Here is a 19,262-nt window from a genome sequence, read left to right as displayed (position 1 = left end):
TTTTTTTGAGCATACATCTATTTACATATGTAAATTTCGGATTGAATCCAGACTTTTCAAAGTGGGGAGAGGATGGGAAGAAGTATTTGAGGAGCCCAAGCGCAGCCTTTCCTCAGCAGAGGCTTTAGTGAGCCGGGCTCCTCTGCGCAGGAGCCTGGTGGCAGAGAGCGAATTGCCAGCTGGGGCAGGTGGCAGCTCTGGGCACTAGGAAACTAGGAAACAAGATGGGAATCAGCTTGGCTGGTTTTCTGAGTGTGCTGATGCCCTCTTCTATTCGTATGTCTGTGAAGCACAATCACACACACCTTATTTCTTCAGGAAATAAGTCTAAAAATCAGCTTGCAAGATTATTTTTCCCTCTTTATTCCTAAATGTAGATTCCTAAATGTTTTGTAGTCTCAGAATGGGTGCCGTTCCATTCTGGATTCCCGGCACACTTGATATCACAACATGTATCTGGGATTAGAAATCAGATTATTAATATAATGCTTCTGAGTTTTTATATTCTTCCTACTCTGTTGTTTTATTTTTTGTTGTGTAGTAGAAAAGTAAACAGTGTTTTTCCAGTTAGTACTGGATGCATTTTTCTCTGATGTAAACTAAAATAGACAAGAAATAATTCAGTATTTTAGGATTTCTTTGTTTAGAATTTGCCTAAAAGAGAGTAGTCTGACATTTGTTGTACGTTAAATACAGCAAAGTGTGTAATTGCTCATTGACAATCTGTATGATTTTTTTTCAAATCAGCTGTGTGTTTTATATGTCATCTTGCTTTTATTAGGCTGGACAGCACTTCATGAAGCTTCTGTCAGGGGATTTACGGAAGTGATGTTAGAGTTGCTGAAAGCTGGTGCTAGTGTTAACTGCAGAAGTCTAGATGGTGTTTTGCCAATACATGACGCTGTTTCTGGCAACTATTTGGAGGTACAGTACTTTTGCAGTAGTTTTCTTGGGCCTAACTTCCAGAAAAGGGCAAGCAAAGAAAAGTCCTCATTTAAATAAGGGAAGTCAAAGAAGTTACCAATACAATTATAGTGTTGGTTTGTGCTTAGGAAATCAACATTCTCTTAAGTAATTAACGTTAGATGAAGAATTTTTCTTCAGCAGGTAGTTGATTTTTAAGTCCATCCGTCCATCCTTATTCTCCCCCCTCTTCCTCACCGCCCAAAAATCAGAAATCTCCTGCTAAGTAACACCGAAACCCACAGTATTCTCAAATTAAGTCATGAAAAGATGTAGGTATTTTTAAATAGATGTGTAGATATTTTCCTTTTAGAAGAAATTAAAGCAAATGTAATTAACCTCACAGAACTTACTTTAAGAAGAAAATGATAATGTTTGAAGAAAGCATTAGATTTTTTTTTTCAAAATATGATCTTTTCAGACAAACATGAGTGTCAGTTTTAACCAAAATTAATGAATAATTCTGGTAACGCCCATACCTGTATATTTTGGAAACTAGACTCAGTTTAATCAGAAGAATTTCAATAAACTTTGTTGAATACATCTCCTTTTGAAAATTTTGGGGTTAAATACATGTACCAGAAGATAAAACAGTGCCTTATGAAAGCAGGGACCTTTTGCGGGCCAGTAAAAGAGGCAAATCTTTATGAGTTATTAAAAAATGACTGATTTTCAAATAGGTTTTTTTTTTCCTCTTTACATGAAATCAGGAGTAGCTTTGCTGAAGTGAAGAAAGCAGTGCAGTAATCAAAAAAAAAATTAGATCTCTTATTTAAAAAATGCATTCAATCATAATTTTTCTCTTCTGGTAAATTATTCTGAATTTTTTTTTGGCCTTCTGGTTTAAAAATATTTCAGTTTACTGTGAAGGAAATTTATCTCAACTTACATCCTATTTTAAGAGCATAGGATAAATTGTTATGACTTTTGAACAAGGCAAAGGATACATTTTAAGATCCCTTAACACTGCGTGCGTGAAACCTGCCAGTGGCCACGCTCCGACTGGTTGTTTTTAAAGAGCCAGCTGTCAAAAACGTATTTCTGGGAACAGTTCCAATCAGAAAATAATCCTACATGGGAGAGCCTTGCTGATGTTGCCTTGCAGTTGCATTTAATTTGTCTGGGTTATTTCCCACTTTCATTTCAGTGAGAATGTAACAAAATTAGCAAAGGAATGAGAAAATCGTTGCTATAAATAAACATTGCATCTGATTTTTTTTCCCTATATTTAAAACTCACGGGTGTCTATAGGCACTCAGAAAGCTCAGGGAGCTGAAATACCTACACACTAATCCTACAAAAGCAAGGCTTTGTTTAGATCAGCTCCCTAAACCAGCTGAAGAACCATGTCAGTGTAAGGGGAGGTCATGGGGCTGTGTGGCCCCTGGCAGAGGTGGCAACCCCAATACAGACCAGTGTCGGTGGCCGTGGGGCTGAGACCTCTGTGCCCCTGGGTTCCCCAGCCTGGAGACCTCCCCTGTGCAGCCTGGGGCTTCCTCTGAGCTTGGGAGCTGAGAAACATCAGTCAGGGGAGCTGCTTTAGATCCCGCCTTTGCTTGGCCAAATGTCTGCCTTTATTTGAATGAACAAATCAAATATTTTGGCACAGTCAGTTGTAGGGAACTAAAAAAAAAAAAGCCAGATTGGCTCAAATGTACCACCTCTATTCTGATTTTTCATCACACCTTTTCAGTGAGGAAAGGTAAAATGAAGAGATGATTTCACAGGCCTGGTATCTCTCAGTAGGGTTCTTAAACATTTATTATTCAGTATTTTTTTTGGTTTGAAACCAGCAGAGAAGGTTATGACTGATTACTGCACTGTTCTGAAGACAGCACAAAAGATTTTGAATGTCTGTAAAGTATTCTTCTTTCTGACGTTTACCAGCACTCTGAATATTCATCACATATCCAAAATACAAACATAGGATAGAAGTGGAAGTGCTAAAGATGGGAAATGATAATACAAAAATTCTTTAACTTCCAAGCTCTGACCCTGTCAATACTTTTTTATGAGCTGAATTTTAAGGGATAGTTGTTTCTACTGATACTGCTAATATTATTTCCACATTTTAAAACTAAGCAGAGCTGTACAAGTTGGACAGAAATCTTCAGTGCACGTAGCTGAAAAAGAGAATGACTATTAAATGTCTGGGAAAAAAATCACTTATTTTCTGTACTTTATCCAGTTTCTTTTAAGTTAAATCTTTCATGTTTCCTAACTGCTCTCTATAGCTATATCTTAAAGATAGTAAGCTTAACAAGTAGTGAAATATTTGTGTATTTTAATGGAAAATTGAAAGTGTAAAATGCAAATCTGTTCTGTTAAAAAGCCAGTTAAACATTTAGATTGAATTGTGAGTGTAAATGTAACAGATTTTAGTATATCTTATTTGAATCTTTATTATTCATAGCTCATGATAGATACAATACACATAGTTGTATGATATGATATGTACACAACACAAATAACTAGCAATATATAATAGGCAGTGAGAATTCTACTGCAACATGGAGCAAATCCTCATGAGAGAGATGATTCTAGTGAAAATGCTCTGGATAAAGCTCATAATGATGAAATGAGAGAACTGCTTGAGTCTTTCGGTGCTATTGACTCTGGACATTCCTTGGAAACTATTGGGGTTGTAAGTAAGTTTGTTTTCACAATGCAAATCCTAGGTTGCTACTGTAGTCTCAAGGAAAGCAATAAAATTAGGACGTTGCTGATTTGCAGAGCGGCGTCTTTCCTGACCCTGATATTTTTTTAATTTATCAATTCTTAGTTATTGTTTATTTGTAGACAGAAAATAGGATATGTGATTTTTCCCCCTGGAGAATCTGAGGAGCAAGGGCATAATTGGCTCCATAGATTTTCTTTATCTTCCATATTTTCCTTTTCATGAACCTTGTATTTTTGTAAAAAGTATTAGTACCTTTAAGGACTATTTCCGTAGACTACCTAAATTTGATTTCATTTACATGTGCAAGATATTTTCTCATTATATAATCTGCTATTGCATCTTTGTAACCTGTATTAGCTAATCTAACCTGTTATGCTACTGTAATTTGTTTTTAAATTATATTTATTCTTTCTTAATTATGGAGAGAGGAAATATAATCATGCTACTACATCAAGAAGATCAAAGCTTATTTGTAATGACTACTGTAAAAATGGTGATGCAGCTTTGGTGCCACAATATGAGAAATGCAGTGTGGTAAGTATGAAAAATAGAAGAGCTTTGTAACACTGCTTCACAATGTAGTACTGTATAATGTCATTTACTGACTGAATAATATTAAAATATCATTAAAATAGTTAACCCTTTGGAGTCTGTATGGAGACCAGCATCATGCAGAGTAAGTGGTTCCTCGCAGTATAGTTTGTAAGTTTGTACATTACCACTTCTCTGTATTCATGATTCCTACACATTTGAACTTATTGTAGGAAAACACTTACATACTTTTGTTATTGCTCCTATGAATGGAAAAAGGTCAGCAATCCTGAAATTCTCATCAGATTTTCAAAATGCTCCTTTGGAAGTGTAAGGATTTTTTTTCATGAAAATGAAAATATCTAGAAATAGTCTAATCAGGGACTGTATTGTGTGGTGCATTTACCTCTTAGAATTATTTCTCTATTTGTTAGCATGAGTCTGATGCTGCCATACAAGATACAGAACAAAAGCAAAAGGAACTGTTCCTTCTTGAACTGAGAACTTCCAAAGATGCAGGTAGAAGTAAATTCAAGCTGCTTTAGTGTTTTTGTTTTTTGTAAATTATCTGCTAATATTGTTTTAAAACTAGTGAGCATCTCCTTTTGGAAAATACAAGAGTGTAACATTTTAATAACAAATATAGGTACAGAAGTATTTCCGTTTTACATGGGAATGGGTATGATAACAAGAAAAGGAAGCATGCCACCTGGAGACATGCAAATAATAGTATGTGTTTCAGATGCATCTGATGGTCTGGAAAGGGATCATTAGGTAAGAACTGTTGGCTACACTGCTTAGTCAGGAGTGCCTGGGATTCTGCAGGAGCCTCTCCTTGGCCAAGAGCAGCTTTTTCTGTATATGCAACAGTGGGTGCAGCAGTGGATTTCATTATAGTGTGGCTGCATTTTCAAGGTCTAAAAATAATTTCTGAGGTAAAAAAAAAAAAAGAAAAATCATAAGCATTGTAGATGATGGGTAGTTTCGGAGATGCTGGTGCCCGGGGATGTCATTTGTCTTAAGTTATCAAGCCTCAGTTCAGATTAGTCTCCAGCGCCTCCTAAGTGACACTGACTCCCTGGGAGATCACAGTGCCTTTTATAAAGTCTCTCTCCCTGACTGCCTCTGTCAGCTGGCCATGGCTTTGTAGGTTGGAGCAATTGTGGCCTGTGAAAATATTTCCCCCTGACAGAAGGGAGGTTCCTTAATTCCCTCTGCTGCCCCTTCCAAGTCTACTTCTAAGTTATTTTCTGCTACTCAGAGCCCAGATCTGTGACTGTGTTTGTGGGATCTGCTGTAGTTCCCCAGTTGGAAATAGCTTGGAGCTTTCAAACTGCTCAAATTATATTTCAAATAGTCATCCTTTTTAAAATAACTGTGAAATATGAAGTTATGCAGCTGTATAGCTTCCAAGTCAAATCTATGCAGTAGGAAAAGTAATCAAAATCACTTGAAAAAGTTCTTGAAAAAGATGTTTGACAAACAGATAGATGGTATAATATGCCGAGGCCTGTATGTCTGGAAAAGCATTTGTGCATGATAAGGCAGAAACAGATCTATGCAATTCCCTGAATCAGGAAAAGAAAAACTATCAGACTTTTCCTGTATAGGTGTGTGAGAGAAGTGAGTGTGGTGATCTGTAACCATTATTGGCAAACCCATTCACATGGTTTCACAAAACCATTCTGGTGCCTCTCAAATAAAACCACAGCTGTTGCCTGTGAGGAGGCCAGTGAAACTGAATGAGACCACAGAAGAATACAGAGTTTTACAATATGGAATATAAATCTCAAGGTGTTTACATGCATACACTATGCTCTAAATAATAGAGCCTTTCTCTATTAAGCTACTTTATTAAGAGAACTATTTTAATATTTTTCTATTTTAATAAATAAGTAGATGTTTGTAGGTATCATGAAACAGCTTTCTGGAAACATTTTATAAATGTCTTTTTAAGTCCTGCAATTTCCTCCTTTTCAACAATAATAGAAATCTTTAGTTTCTTAATTGAGAATTTAAATAAATAGATTATAGGCATTTAGCTTAGCATATTATTCTAGTGCTATCCCCTAGACATGACTGCTAAGCTTCCTGTTATGTTTTATGTCTAAGAAAAGAGACATAAGAGACATTCTTTAGACATAAGCCTAAAGAAGAATTTTAATTGATGTTCTGTTTAATGTTTAATTGCTGCAAAGAAATGTAGCTAACACTGAAGGAAAATTTATAAGCCATTTTCATTTTATAATATGTAAATGAAACTGTGTAAAACTGTGGTACATGTCTTTCTAGCACATACCTGGAACAATCTTAGCTCATCGAACTATTTTATAATTCTTAAAACATAAGCGTTTTAGCCACTTTCTTAAGACTGCAACCTCTGCAGGTAGGCTCTCATATAACTGTCATGTTGTACAGTTTCTCACAACACAAAGACTTTCAGAAAGTTTTAGAGCTTATCAACCATCCAGTAGTGCTTTTATCTGCCCTGTTCTCTTAATAACTTCCTAAATGAGGGTCTTGATTATCAAAATTTTCTAGTACTTGGATTACTTACCTTTAATGTAAGTTTGTATTCCATTTTTCCTATGAAGAATTTAATTAAAAGTACTTACATGTAAATAGCTTTTAAAGTGCATGAAAGTATCATCTAATGCTATAACAGTATGTTCATTCTTTGGCTGTATACTTGCTGCATCAAAAATGTTATAATTATTCTCTGCTTTTTATTGCCATCTTCATTTTGGCTATGTCAAAATATGGACAGATGCATATATCCAAAAACTGTCTCAGATACAAGATACTTTGAATGAAATGCTTTCAAAACAGAAAAATGAAAGGGATGCACTTGCTAAAAAATACAGGTAGGTAGAATACAAGGTTTGCATTCATAGAAATCTGTCCTTTTTTAAAACAGAGCAACACTGATTAGGTTGTTAGATATTAAGTTAGAGACTATAAGGTAACAGGGAGGAAAGCTTTCGCTAAAGCGTGATTCATATTAACCTCACTTTCCTGCAATAAGACTGCACATCAAGGAAGAACTTCAGGATTTAGGTAACTCACGTTAATCATTTACTGTACACTCTGTAAGCCCTACTTTTAGGTAGTGAACACAACAAAAGCTGAAAGAAAAACTGTAGCAGAAATTAGGGGGTGGCGGTGTGAGCAGTTTCATTTGACTTTTGCAGCATGATGAAGGAAAGTGGTAACAACTCACATGCTACCTTGACTATCCCTGTCTCCAGCAGGGAATGTTTTTTTAGCAATCCTAGCCTGGGAGTGATCACCCAGCAGCTCTCAAGAGCAATTCAGAACAAGGCTTGCAGGGCTCACAACTATTTCCTTTCATTCTCTTTCCACTATCCTCATTCTCTTTCACCTCGGACGTGAGCTGGGAGAAGTGGGGACTGTAAGAATTGTCAGCTTCTTGCTGCTGTATCTGAAAAGACCTCTTGCCTGAGGAAATTAATTTGCTTTCCTCTAAGAGTGGTTACCTGAAGACTGGTCATGCATGAGTTCACAGCTAATAGCATGGCCTAATATTCACATGCTGCTAGGCCATCTGATATGGGTGTGTGTGTGTAGCTTACGTGAGCAGTTTCTGTTTGGTCGTGTAAAAGCTACAGTATACAGCTTTCAAATTGTTCTGTAACAAACCATACAACTTGTCTGATTGAAAAAGACTGAAACACCTTTGTCATGAAGCATTTTCCCAGCTATAAGTGATAAGATATATAAATTACATAGATAAGAAGAGATTTTTTTTGTATATGCAGAGAAGTTAGGATTCCACATCATCCTCGGGAACAAACCAGTGACTATATAAAGGATAGCATAATTAACTTAGCATTTATAAAAATGTATCTGCCTTCTAATATTGAGAAAACTGTTCCAGAGCAGGGTGATAAATATTTCTGAAGTAATGCAGATGCCCTGCAGCTAATGCAACATCTATCCATTAAATGTAATGAGCTACATGCCAAATTACATTATATTTTATTTTTATTATTTATGTGGTGAACAGTTTATTTTTAACTAATTAGTATATAACTTTTTGCCTAATAATATATGAACCTACATGAGATGAAGGAGCATCAGCCTGTTTTCCATTTTTCTGTTGTTCAGATAGTTGACCCTGTGACAGATCCCACTAATACTCCTCCATTTTTATTTGTTGCTTTGAGGGTGTTAAAATGTGTCTCCCCATTAAAAAGGTGAGCCAAAAAAAGGCACTGTCTGTGTTAGTATCTGTGAGATACTTTGCCTGTACCATTCAGATCATCATTATCTTTCCCTCACTTGCTCTTCAGTTGTGGTTGTATCAGGAAGCTTTGCAACTTGTTCTGAGCTGTATAGCAACAAAGCAAGAGCTTTTCTGAAGAAACACTGCTACGAAAAGTGTGCAGGGTTCATGGCCAGTCCAGGCCAGGGCTTACTCCTTACCCAGAGACAAATGTGCTCATATGCTGATGGTTTCGTGGTTTATGAATACATGCAATAGCAAATAATCTTACAGCACAACACTGGGCACCGGTACTGCCACGCTGTGATTTTAACCGTGTTCTGCACTGAATGGTCTTGCTGTGCGCTGGACCCCTCGCAGGCTCGTTTTGACGCAGTGGTGCCTGCACAGCATCTCTGCTATGGGTGGAGTGAAAAGCCAACTATATTGCTCTTCTTTTTGCCCACACGTTGTGGTACTCTTCTGTCTCCAGTAAGGTGTCAATCAACTGTCCCAGGAAAAGGGCTTAGGAGAAAAGGCTCTTATGGTGGATTTGTGGCTCTAGTGCCAAAAAAAAAAAAAAAGAGAGAAATACATGAAATTCCCTTCTAGTATCAGGAAGACCCCTGGGGAATGAGGAGATATCTCACAGGGAGATCAGCTCAACATCAGAGCAGAGTCTGAGGAGAGAGAGTCCCAAACTAAAATGTCCTAAACTGCTCTGACTGCTGATCTCAAAGTTTTTTTTGGTATTGCTACAACTGTGGTTTCCCAAAATGTTTTATGGTATAAACACAGTATAAAATTTCTGATAATATAATCTGTTAGAAGCTCATCCTGAATCCAAAGTCACTGAATTCAATGAACTGATGTGTTCCTTGGTGATAAGAGACCAGCCAGTGATAATATAGACCACGCTTTAATTCTGTGAATTAAGAGAGATATAGGCTGTTACTGTAGTTTTTGTGCTTTGCTTTGCAGCCCACTTCTAGACAGGATTCTGCAGTTTGTCATGCATAAGGCCTGGGTTTTCAACCAAAAGCTTGGTACATGATAAAAAGGTTGTCCAAATTTTGGAGGCTGCCAAAGTAGCTTTAAGCATATTCCTGTTCTTTGTGAATCTATGTTTTTTGTGTGTGTGTGTGTTTGTGTGTGTGCATGTTCAGAATCTGTGGTGTCTGTTTATTTTTATTTTTCTATTTCCTATAGGGCTTCAGTGGAGTCCTTCAAAAAAGGAGCACTAAGAGAACAATTAGTTAAGCTTGCTTCTAGGCAAAAAAGTCTGCTGATTGTTGCCCAGAACCAGAAGGAATTAGTCCAGAAAATACAAAACTACAGAAAAGAAAAGCAAGTATTTGCAGCACATTCAAAGAAACAAATCTCAGACGCACTTGTTTGCTATGGAAATAATAAAGGACAAGATTTAACTGCTGATAAAGTGACATGTCCCGATGCGGTTACATTTAGTACAGGGCCTGGTGCCAGCATGCCTAATGGAAACAGAGTAGAAACACATCTCTCTTTAGAAAATAGATTTTCAGCTCAGGAATGCAGCCAATATCCAAACAGCTGTTTGGCTGAGAGAGGAGCAAATAAAGAAGCAATTACAAGCGAAGAGGTTTCTGATCATTTTCATGCATCTGAAAGTGGGGTAAGAGAATATCCTCTCAACACCATAGCAAAGGTGACCAACGTTGTAGAAGTGGTGACGTTACCTTCAGAACCTACTGTTTCCACTACTGAAACAAAACGCTTGCAGCAAAGAGACATCGATCATGTAGTAACTGCAGAGCAAGGGAACAAGTCTGTAAATCCCATGTCAGTGACCAACACATCAAACATTTCAGAAGCCCGAAGCGCTGTTGTCAGTAACAATATCTATCAGCCAAGCCGTGACTGCGTGCGAGTTCCTCCTGCTGAGGATCCACTCCGAGGTGGAAATAAGAAGGACACTTCCCAGCAGCAGCAAGCGTTTGCATCAGCATCCACAGACAACTTTCCTAATGCTCTGCAGGAAGTGATCTGTTGGAGCAGTGTTGACTCATTTAATGCCAACTCTGTGCTTACAAGTCTGGTATCAAATACAGATTATCCAATAAACTTCAGCCAGGAATCCTCACAGAGCGGTATTAGTCAGCACTGTGAACAAAAACAATTGAAGTGCAGAGGAAATAATAAGAAAAAACTTCAGTTGATTGATCTGCTTCAGCTGGGAAGGATTAAGCCAGGAGAAAATGTTCTAGAATTCAAACTTCAGGTAATTGGTGAGGTAAAATAATGTTTTTTTTAAACAAATTAATGAAAAAAACAGACTTCTAAATTGAGAAGCAGCAGTTCTCATAGTTCAGTCTGTTTCTTTAGCACCTAATATTGAAAATTATATTTATAAATTGCAGATCATATTTTGTGAGTTTTGATGGACAATGCTGTATTTGATGACATGGTCTGTCAGACAATGATTTTAACCCCCAGAATATGCATGTGTAAAATTTGTGTTTAGCTTTGCCTGTTGGTTTAACATTTGTTATTCCTAGAAACAGTAGAATGGATGGGCTGTATTGTATAATACTCGATCTTAAAATTGGAAGATTTCTATGACTAAATGTAATTCTTGGAAAGACCAAAAATTCCATAGGAACTTAAAGAAAAATTTCTTAACAGTGAGGGTGACAGAGCACTGGAACAGGCTGCCCAGAGAGGTTGTGGAGTCTCCTTCTCTGGAGATCTTCCAAACCCGCTTGGATGCAGTCCTGTGCCACGTGCTCTAGGTGACCCTGCGTGTGCAGGAGGGTTGGACTAGATGACCTCTAGAGGTCCCTTCCAACCCTAAGCATTCTATGATTCTATGATTCTATGATTACAAATCCTTCAGATCATGAAATGTAATATCAAAGATTTTATTGTGCCATGATAGACATGAGTATATGCAAAGTTACTTGCTTACATGCCAGCTGCTTCTATAGTTTACACATTGGTATGCACTAAACCTGTTTAAAAAAAAAAAACAAAAACAAAAAAGCAACTTCTTTTTAATGTTAAGGCATACCCCTGTGCCTCCAGGTTTAGTACAGAGCAGATTTACACAGCAGCTGCCAGGGAACCGACTTAGTGCTTAGCGAGTGATGGAATTATTGAGGGCTGTTATTGACTGAATTCCCAGCTGTGAGCTGGTTAATTTCCAGGGCAACATATTGATCAGAACATAAAAGGGTCTTTCCAGCTCTCCCACTAGGTGTAGTTAATGTAGAAAATACTCCTTTCTTCTGCACCTGTGATCTGCTCAAGAATACTTTTCTGCTGAGGTTAGTGATTTTGTGTGTTCTCATGTTCCGTAACAGTGTGAGTAGGTCACAAACTGCTCTACACTTCATCATACCATAGATATATGATAGATGTAGATATATACACAGTTGTTATTTTCTTTAAAGGACATGTAATATTCTTCAAAATGCCAAGGTGACTACACTGAAGGATGAGGAATTCAGTACGCTTACTGTCATCTCTCAAGACTGTTATCTGTGATACTAGCTTGATGGATGTGGGTCTTAGTTAAAACTCACCATAGAAATATTGATATTCTGGGCATAGAAAAGTTAATCTCTTTTACTCTGAAAATGGCTGTCATTTTTTATATTGGTAGGTAGCACTTTGCTACCTTGCGGAGGCTGAAGGTCCAAGGCAGTATCTATTGCATTTCAAAGACAAGATCAATAAAGCTTTCTCCTATATGGTTATGGCTACCTACTTGGCAAGAAGCTACAGTTAGCACATAGTCTCTACCTAAAGTTAGCTTTGGGCAGACAGGATGCAGTGTTTGAGCATTATACACCCAAGTGTGAAACTGTGAACTGGATTTAGTGTTCATCACAGTGTTTGAGTTAAACATCTTTGTTCAAAATCTTATAGATACAGAGCCAAGTCATAGCATATGGTAAGAAACCATTCAATATTTTCTAATGGATCATTCTCTTATTCTAATTGTTTAACCTTGTATATACGAAGCAACTTTATTAAGTTATGATGCAATTTATCAGCAACTCATTTTAACATCATTTAACCATGTTAGCCTACCAGGGCCCAGTATAACAAACAGATATAAGCCCTGCTTGCTCAGGTACATGTGTATTTGCAGTACAGGGCTTTGGTTAACTAAAGAGAGAATAACAATACATTGTTTTCTAATTAATTTTGCATAATTTCAGACTATCAGTTTCCTCTTGAAAAATTCAGTAACTTATCCTTAATAGTTGATATAGTGTAGCAGTTGGCAGTTCTGATTTTAGTGTCTGTTGGCATCAATGAAATGCATTTTTTTGCAAAATGCATGTTTCTTCTTTGAATTATTGTCAGTACATCATTCTAGCATGCATTTGTTCCACACATGTTAGGGAGGTTGATTTTGAATAACAATTTCTTGGAAGACAAACTTGCTCCCTGTGAGTTCCTGAGTTCATCATTGCAAGTTAATTGTATTCACAGCTCCCTTATGTCTAAGAGGAACTAAGAGGCAACTAGTGTCCTCCTAAGCACTTGCTATTAAAGGGAATATTATTTCACACATAGGGGAATTTGTCCTCTAGCAGTGGTATCTTTGTGACCAAAATGTCACATTGTGAAATAAGTCATCATAGTTTATATATCATAGCTTATGGTAATGGCATTGGATTCTTTAAAGTTTCTAAAGCAAAATATAGAATGAACTAGCTGTAGCTTCTCAGTAATATGGTCCTACAGAACTTCATTGATGTTTTAAGGGTATTAAATCAGCTTTTTTTAAAATGTAAAAGTTGCAGTTTTATTTCTTAATTTTTCTTTTTTTTTTTTTAGGAATTTAGTCATAAAGCTACACTCTTGGAGAATGGGAAGATCAAAATCAGTAACAGAATATTTCAGAATCCAGTTCAGTGGGTTAAAGAAGTACTAGGAAATGATATTTCAGTGACTTGGAAGTATGTGTGGAATAAGGTAGGCCTGATTTTACTCCTAAAAATAGTAATAACAATTTGGAAAAATATTTCTCACAAATGCATAGTTTATAAAGTAAAAACAATTGGGGAAATATTTTCACCGTTTTGGATCTCCATATAGTTCTTAAAGCAAAAAAACACACGAGCCCAAATTAAATAAAGAAAAAGACTCTTCTTACAGTTAAGAAATAATCTGTAGACAAAGATCCATATAGCCCCTCAAAAAGTGTAGCTATGCTGTGATGAAATTCTCAAAACAGAGTTGAGTTGAGAACTCACTCTCTGTGAGTTGTTGGTGCTGTTAAAGAATAATTTTAAAAACTATAAGACCAGAGGAAAAAAATGGCTAAAAAAAAAAATGCTAAAAGAATAAAAAATAGTAAACTCATCAAAATGTGAAAGTGCCAGGGACACATGTTGCAAAAGTAGTGGCAGAGTGTAGAGGGCTTCCCAGATGTGGTATGGTTTTTCACTTTCATTCAGAATTCAAATTAGCAGAATTGCTGCTTTATCTTGATAAATATAGATCAATCTGTTAAGTGCATAAACCCAATTTTGAAACTTATCACAAAACCTGTGAATAACTAAAATGACCAGTTATCCATTTATATTTGCTTGAACAGGTTACGTATCTTGGTATGCAGTTGTCAAAATTTCTTGCTGAAGAACTGTCTGTTTCTAATGACCTGGAATTACCATCACAACAAAGAGAGCCTGTGGGTATGTACCAGTTGAAATCCAATATTCACAGTACTGGAAGTAGCCAAAAGTGATTTCTAAAGAGCTTCAATTCCACAGCTTCACTACTCTGTGTTGATCTCTTCTGAGCTGCATGTCTATCTCAGGACCCCTGCTTGAAACATGTAGTGACAAAGAATAATTATTAATGATTAGGTGCTAAGTTACTTTATATTTAAGGTTTAATACACAGAGAAATAAAGCTTTTAATAACCTAATATAGTACTTATTTACTGTACTGTATTTACTGTGATGGGAACTCAGATACATAAGCATAATTTTCAATCACATGTACATATGAAAATCAAAATAAATAATCTGTGCTGGTAGAGATCCCACATGCCTAGCTAACAGTAATAACTAGGGGAATATTGTATATTTATATATATTTATGTTTTTTCTCTAAAAATAAGCAAATCATAAGAAACAGAGGATATTAATTTGACATATAACACTGAGCAACTTTTTCAGAACTGCCTAGCAGACTTAAGAATTTTAATTTTGATAAAGAATGGTTTTCAGAGAAACCTTATAATCAATGGCACTTAAACGTGGAAAGGTCTTTTGGATGGTTGTGTCTGTTTATTTTAACTTGAGGAGTCAGTGCAGCTCATGTGAGCATCAGGCCTGGTCTGTGAATTACTCTTACTGAGAGTAATTTCAAATATCATAATTTCAAATATCCAATCTGATATTTGAAATGCCTTGTATTTGTGTCAGGCTAAGAGCATCCAGGTGGTGAGTTACATTGCCCTGATTCAGTTAATTATTTTTATCATAAATAGTTTAAGATGACAGTGATGCTTCATCATCAGCCTTAGGTGGGAACTTGGGAGAGGGAATGCCAAAGACGATGATCACACTGGAAAGGAGGCGTTCTTGGTTTCACTTCCATTTCAGACGCTGTGTGGCCACACATACACTGGGAAATTGAGCAGTGCCTTAGAAGCTCCAGAAGATGATTAATCTACACCATTATATTGTGAGAACAGTTGAGAACATTTAGGCTCTTCCCAGGCAATTTTGAGGCCTGGTTTGTTAGTTAGCATGTTCCAAGTGACATTTCTAAAGAACAGTTTACCTGCTGTGAGCCGGCTTGGAAGCATGGGAGAGCTTAGTAGCATGGATGTGGGCTACTCAGTGTCATGAGCCCAGGGACATTCCCAGGCACTGTTTGATTTTCTAGTATACTTACACTCCCTGTGAATTCTGTAAAGTAGAAGTTTATTCTGATTTTTTTAAGCAATTGATCCTGTCTTTCTGGATTAATGAACTGTACTTTTTCCTGGACAACCTGGAGCATCTTTAAAAGAGAAGGCAGGGGTTTGGTAATTTGAGCATGTTCAGAGGAGGAGGATCCCCACTCAACCCTCTAGCTTCCCATGTCTTAGCTCTGTATGATGGTCACTGTTGTATGAAAAGGATAGGGAATTTGAAAGAAAATAATACAGACTGTAGTCCTGCTTCTTTCTAGCCATCCATTTTTAGTCAAGTTTTTAGAAGGAAGCATCTACCATGGAATTTTGTACATAGCCCAGTTTAGGAAGCATGTCATAAAAACTCAAACCATGTCAAGGTCACTGGGAAACATGTATGAAGGAGTTCCCATTCTGGAAGTGCTAACAGTATAAGAAAGGTACAAGCTTTTTGGTGCTGATGAGACTCAGGTACCTCCAGGTTTGCACAGCAGCAGGATTTTAGGCACCTGAGTAAAAGTAATGCAAAAAAATGTAGAGCCCATGAAATAGAGAAGTCTGAGAGCAATGCAGATTTTTTATAAAAGCTTTATGTGCTGCAATTTTGGAGTTAGACCTCTAAATCCTAACTAAAATTGACTTTAGACCTATATGTTTCTTTGAGTGTGGACCTTTAGTCTCTCCTACAATCATGCTAGCATAAAGCTGTAATTACTCTATTCAAGTGTGAGAGAGAACAGAATATTAAGGAGATAAAATAGTATTTCTAGGCTATCTCTATGCAGGAATGCAGAAAAGACTGTGATTACATAGCTTGGAATTTATCTCTCTTTTCTGACACATGTAATAGAGACTTAATGTTTAGCAAAAAATAGCCAAGAATAAACAAGGATTAAGGAGCAGATGTCAGCTGAATAGCAGATGTCATCTGCAGAGCAGATGTTGGTGTCAGAAATTTCATATTCAGATTTCAGCGAAGTGGTTTAAAATAACGGCATAGGTGCACTTTTAATAAATGCAATATGAAAATTCAGAATCTTCTTTCACTGGAAAACGCTAGTATTTTGCCCTCATGTTTTTGGAGGAAAACTGAGAAAGATAATGAATGTAGTTCGGTAGTTTAGAAATAAGGACACAGACGAAGAACCTCAAATTTAAAATTGCTGTTTTATCCAAATATCATGACTCAAAGGAACTTGACTAAGCATAAATAAATCTTTGGGGTTGAGTATTGTTGAAATAGTACATCATTGCCAGCAATAATACTAACAATAATAACATAAGAGAGGAGAAATGTAAAAAAAAAAAAAAAAAAAGAGCATCTGACAAATGACTTTTCTGTGTAACCTGTAGCAGAATATTCTATTAACTGCACTATGTCCCTGTTTATCTGACTGTGAAAGACAGGGAGATATACTATATTTACTTTATATTCTGTACTTCGGAAACAAAATGGGATGGTAAATGAATAACTGTACCTAGATATTTTTCCAACTCATAGACATTTCAAAGTATGCTAGTTATTTGAGTTCTGGCTTTAAAATGAATCTTTGATGGTATTTGAATGTGTGCTGTGTTATCTTTTTTAAGATATATAGACAAAATACTTAAAAGTATTTTAAGTAGGGTAGTTACGTACTTTGCAAAGATGCAAGTAATTCTGCCTGCAGAATTTACAAAGCCCCTCTTTTGCAAGAACTTTACACACCCATGACCGAAGCACAGGTTTATGCCAACAACATACTTGTCCTTTCCAAAATCCTCTACTTACTCTCATTTGACCATCAGCTGATAATGAACGTTTTACCATGACTGGCTTGGAGATGAGCTAAATGACTATCAAGACCTTTAAAAAACCCATTTTTTTAGGAGCCCAGAAAGGAAAGAAAAAAGCTGTTAAAAGCTACATGTCATGTAAGCCTATTATTCTAATAATTCAGTTCTAGTAATTGGATATCTGTGATTTCTTATCTGTAAGCCAGTTTTGTTTGAAACTGGCAGATCACTTCAGAAGTGGCTAGGTGGCAGTCAGTGTGATCCCACAGAATTATTACACACTCACAAAAGTTAGATGAGACCTCTGGAACTTTCTAGTCCAACATTTGCTCAGAGGAAAGCTAACTTCCAAGTTAGGTCAGGTTACTTGTGGCCTGTTCAGTCAAATTCTGAATGTCTCCAAGGTCTTTTCCCTGCATATCTGTATAGCCTGATCCAGCAATTAACTATGTTCACGGTGACTTTTTTTTCCCATATATCTGGTTGGACTCTGTATTGTTGCTGCTTGTGACTGTTGCATCTCTGTGTACAGAAATCTTATTTCCGTAGTAAACTCAGCTAAAAGTAAACAAAATGACTCCTAGTTAGTAACTTTAAACATCGGCTTTCTGGCATTTTCACTTTGTGAAATGTGTTGTAAAAGAAATCCTTTGGAAATCAACCCATCTTCTTAATTCATCAACTAATCTATAAAATTTTCATCTGCTTCGGTGGGCCTGTGAAAACAGAGAAGACTGAGACGATTAGATTTGTTGAAAATATTCTTCCTATTACACGCACCCATCTTTTCCTATCTTATTTATGAAAGTAGTAAAGGAAAGGGAATGTGGTAAACAGCCAGCCTTGAGAGCAGCAAGCTACTGCCCTGTTTGAAACGTCTCTGAAGGAGAACACAGGCTTGAGCAGCGTCAAAGGGGGCTGCCCATAAGAGACTGCGCTGCTCGTCCTGCTCACCTTGGCGGGCCCTCAAACACTTCTGTGCACGCTTCCGTTTTTACTTTTGAGAGTGACTTTTAACAAAGTTGGGACAAAGCTTCTAAACAAAAGAGAATTCAGTTTTTAAATCATACCCTAATAATAACCTGAAGGAAAACTCTAGAAGTCGGTCTAAGGCTGCACATAAAATCCACTGAATGAATCACAGATCCTGTAGATTTTGCCAGTGTGAGGGGAAAAAAAAGAAAAAGTTATTGTTTTTTTTCTATCAAATAGTTGTTCTGACCTAAGCTGTAATTTGATTTGTACTTTGTCTTCTTGTCTGGTTCTTCCAGTTTGCTCTTCAGTGTTTTATAAACCTCAAGAATTTTAAAGTAAGTTCTCTTCTTTTAATTGTAGAAGATGGGCCCTGGGACTGTGTCTCATCCTTAACTTGACAGACTACATTCAGAGTTTATAAAATGTTTCAAAATAATTTTCTTTTACATAGAAATGACTATCCAAATGAGTCACTGCATAAGCAAGTATACAATAATTTGAAGTAGTAGATTAAAAAAAAAAACATAGTTTTTGCAAGCAATGCCAAAAAATAGTCTCCCAATTACTACTTTTAAAACAATCTTACTTTTTTTTTTTTTTTGGCAGAGGATATTAGTGAATACACTTGTTGTTATTGAAAAACACATTTTTTATTTAAACAAAATAGAACTAGATTCATTTGGTGAGATTGGTAGGTAAAGAGCTCAAAGGTTAAAATTTTTCAGACCTGTTGGGGGCTAAGGATTGGGCAACAGAGAGTTTATGCCTGTGCTCTTTCAGCAGAAGTTGTTTATTTCACAGCCTGAGTCCTAGAAACAAGTTGAAAGCGGCTCATTTAAAGAGGTTACAAGTTCCACAGTTTGTGCTAAATGATCTAATGTGCTCTGGAAAACTTCTCAAAGGCCTCGTGATATATAAACATAACATTTCCTGGAATCTGGTAATAACAAAGCGCTTTTCATTTTGCAATTCATTGATGCATCTTAGGCCTGAGTTCATTATTAAAGCAGTCATATGCCATGTTCTCAAGGTATATATGTATTTATCTGTATATATTTAGAACAATTTTTATGTGAAAAGGCACTATTAGGAAAGAAAACATTTCCAAAAGTAAAGGAATGTCTTTCCTCCAGATATGGTTTCTCAAAATAAGTTGTTAAATTAACTTAAGACTTTGACAAGAAAATTTCCTGTGCTTAGAAACAACATAT

General features: G+C 36.5%; 1 protein-coding gene across 1 annotated transcript in view; it reads left to right on the top strand.

The window, feature by feature from the left end:
- ANKRD31 (ankyrin repeat domain 31) overlaps positions 1-19,262 on the top strand; it is a 54,398-nt gene that overhangs the window by 32,779 nt on the left and 2,357 nt on the right. Inside the window, exons 17-25 of the mRNA XM_088535621.1 lie at positions 782-924; positions 3,452-3,615; positions 3,667-3,681; positions 4,099-4,174; positions 4,609-4,693; positions 6,942-7,038; positions 9,609-10,656; positions 13,227-13,364; positions 13,990-14,086. Of these exons, the coding sequence (XP_088391747.1) occupies positions 782-924; positions 3,452-3,615; positions 3,667-3,681; positions 4,099-4,174; positions 4,609-4,693; positions 6,942-7,038; positions 9,609-10,656; positions 13,227-13,364; positions 13,990-14,086 (1,863 nt within the window). The remainder of the gene's footprint in view (positions 1-781; positions 925-3,451; positions 3,616-3,666; positions 3,682-4,098; positions 4,175-4,608; positions 4,694-6,941; positions 7,039-9,608; positions 10,657-13,226; positions 13,365-13,989; positions 14,087-19,262) is intronic.

This window comes from Tinamus guttatus, unplaced genomic scaffold (genome assembly GCF_059628265.1).
Source record: "Tinamus guttatus ecotype Peru unplaced genomic scaffold, ASM5962826v1 Tinamus_guttatus_pri_ptg000637l, whole genome shotgun sequence".
Lineage (NCBI taxonomy): Eukaryota > Metazoa > Chordata > Aves > Tinamiformes > Tinamidae > Tinamus > Tinamus guttatus.
This window is presented reverse-complemented; position numbering and strand designations above follow the sequence as displayed.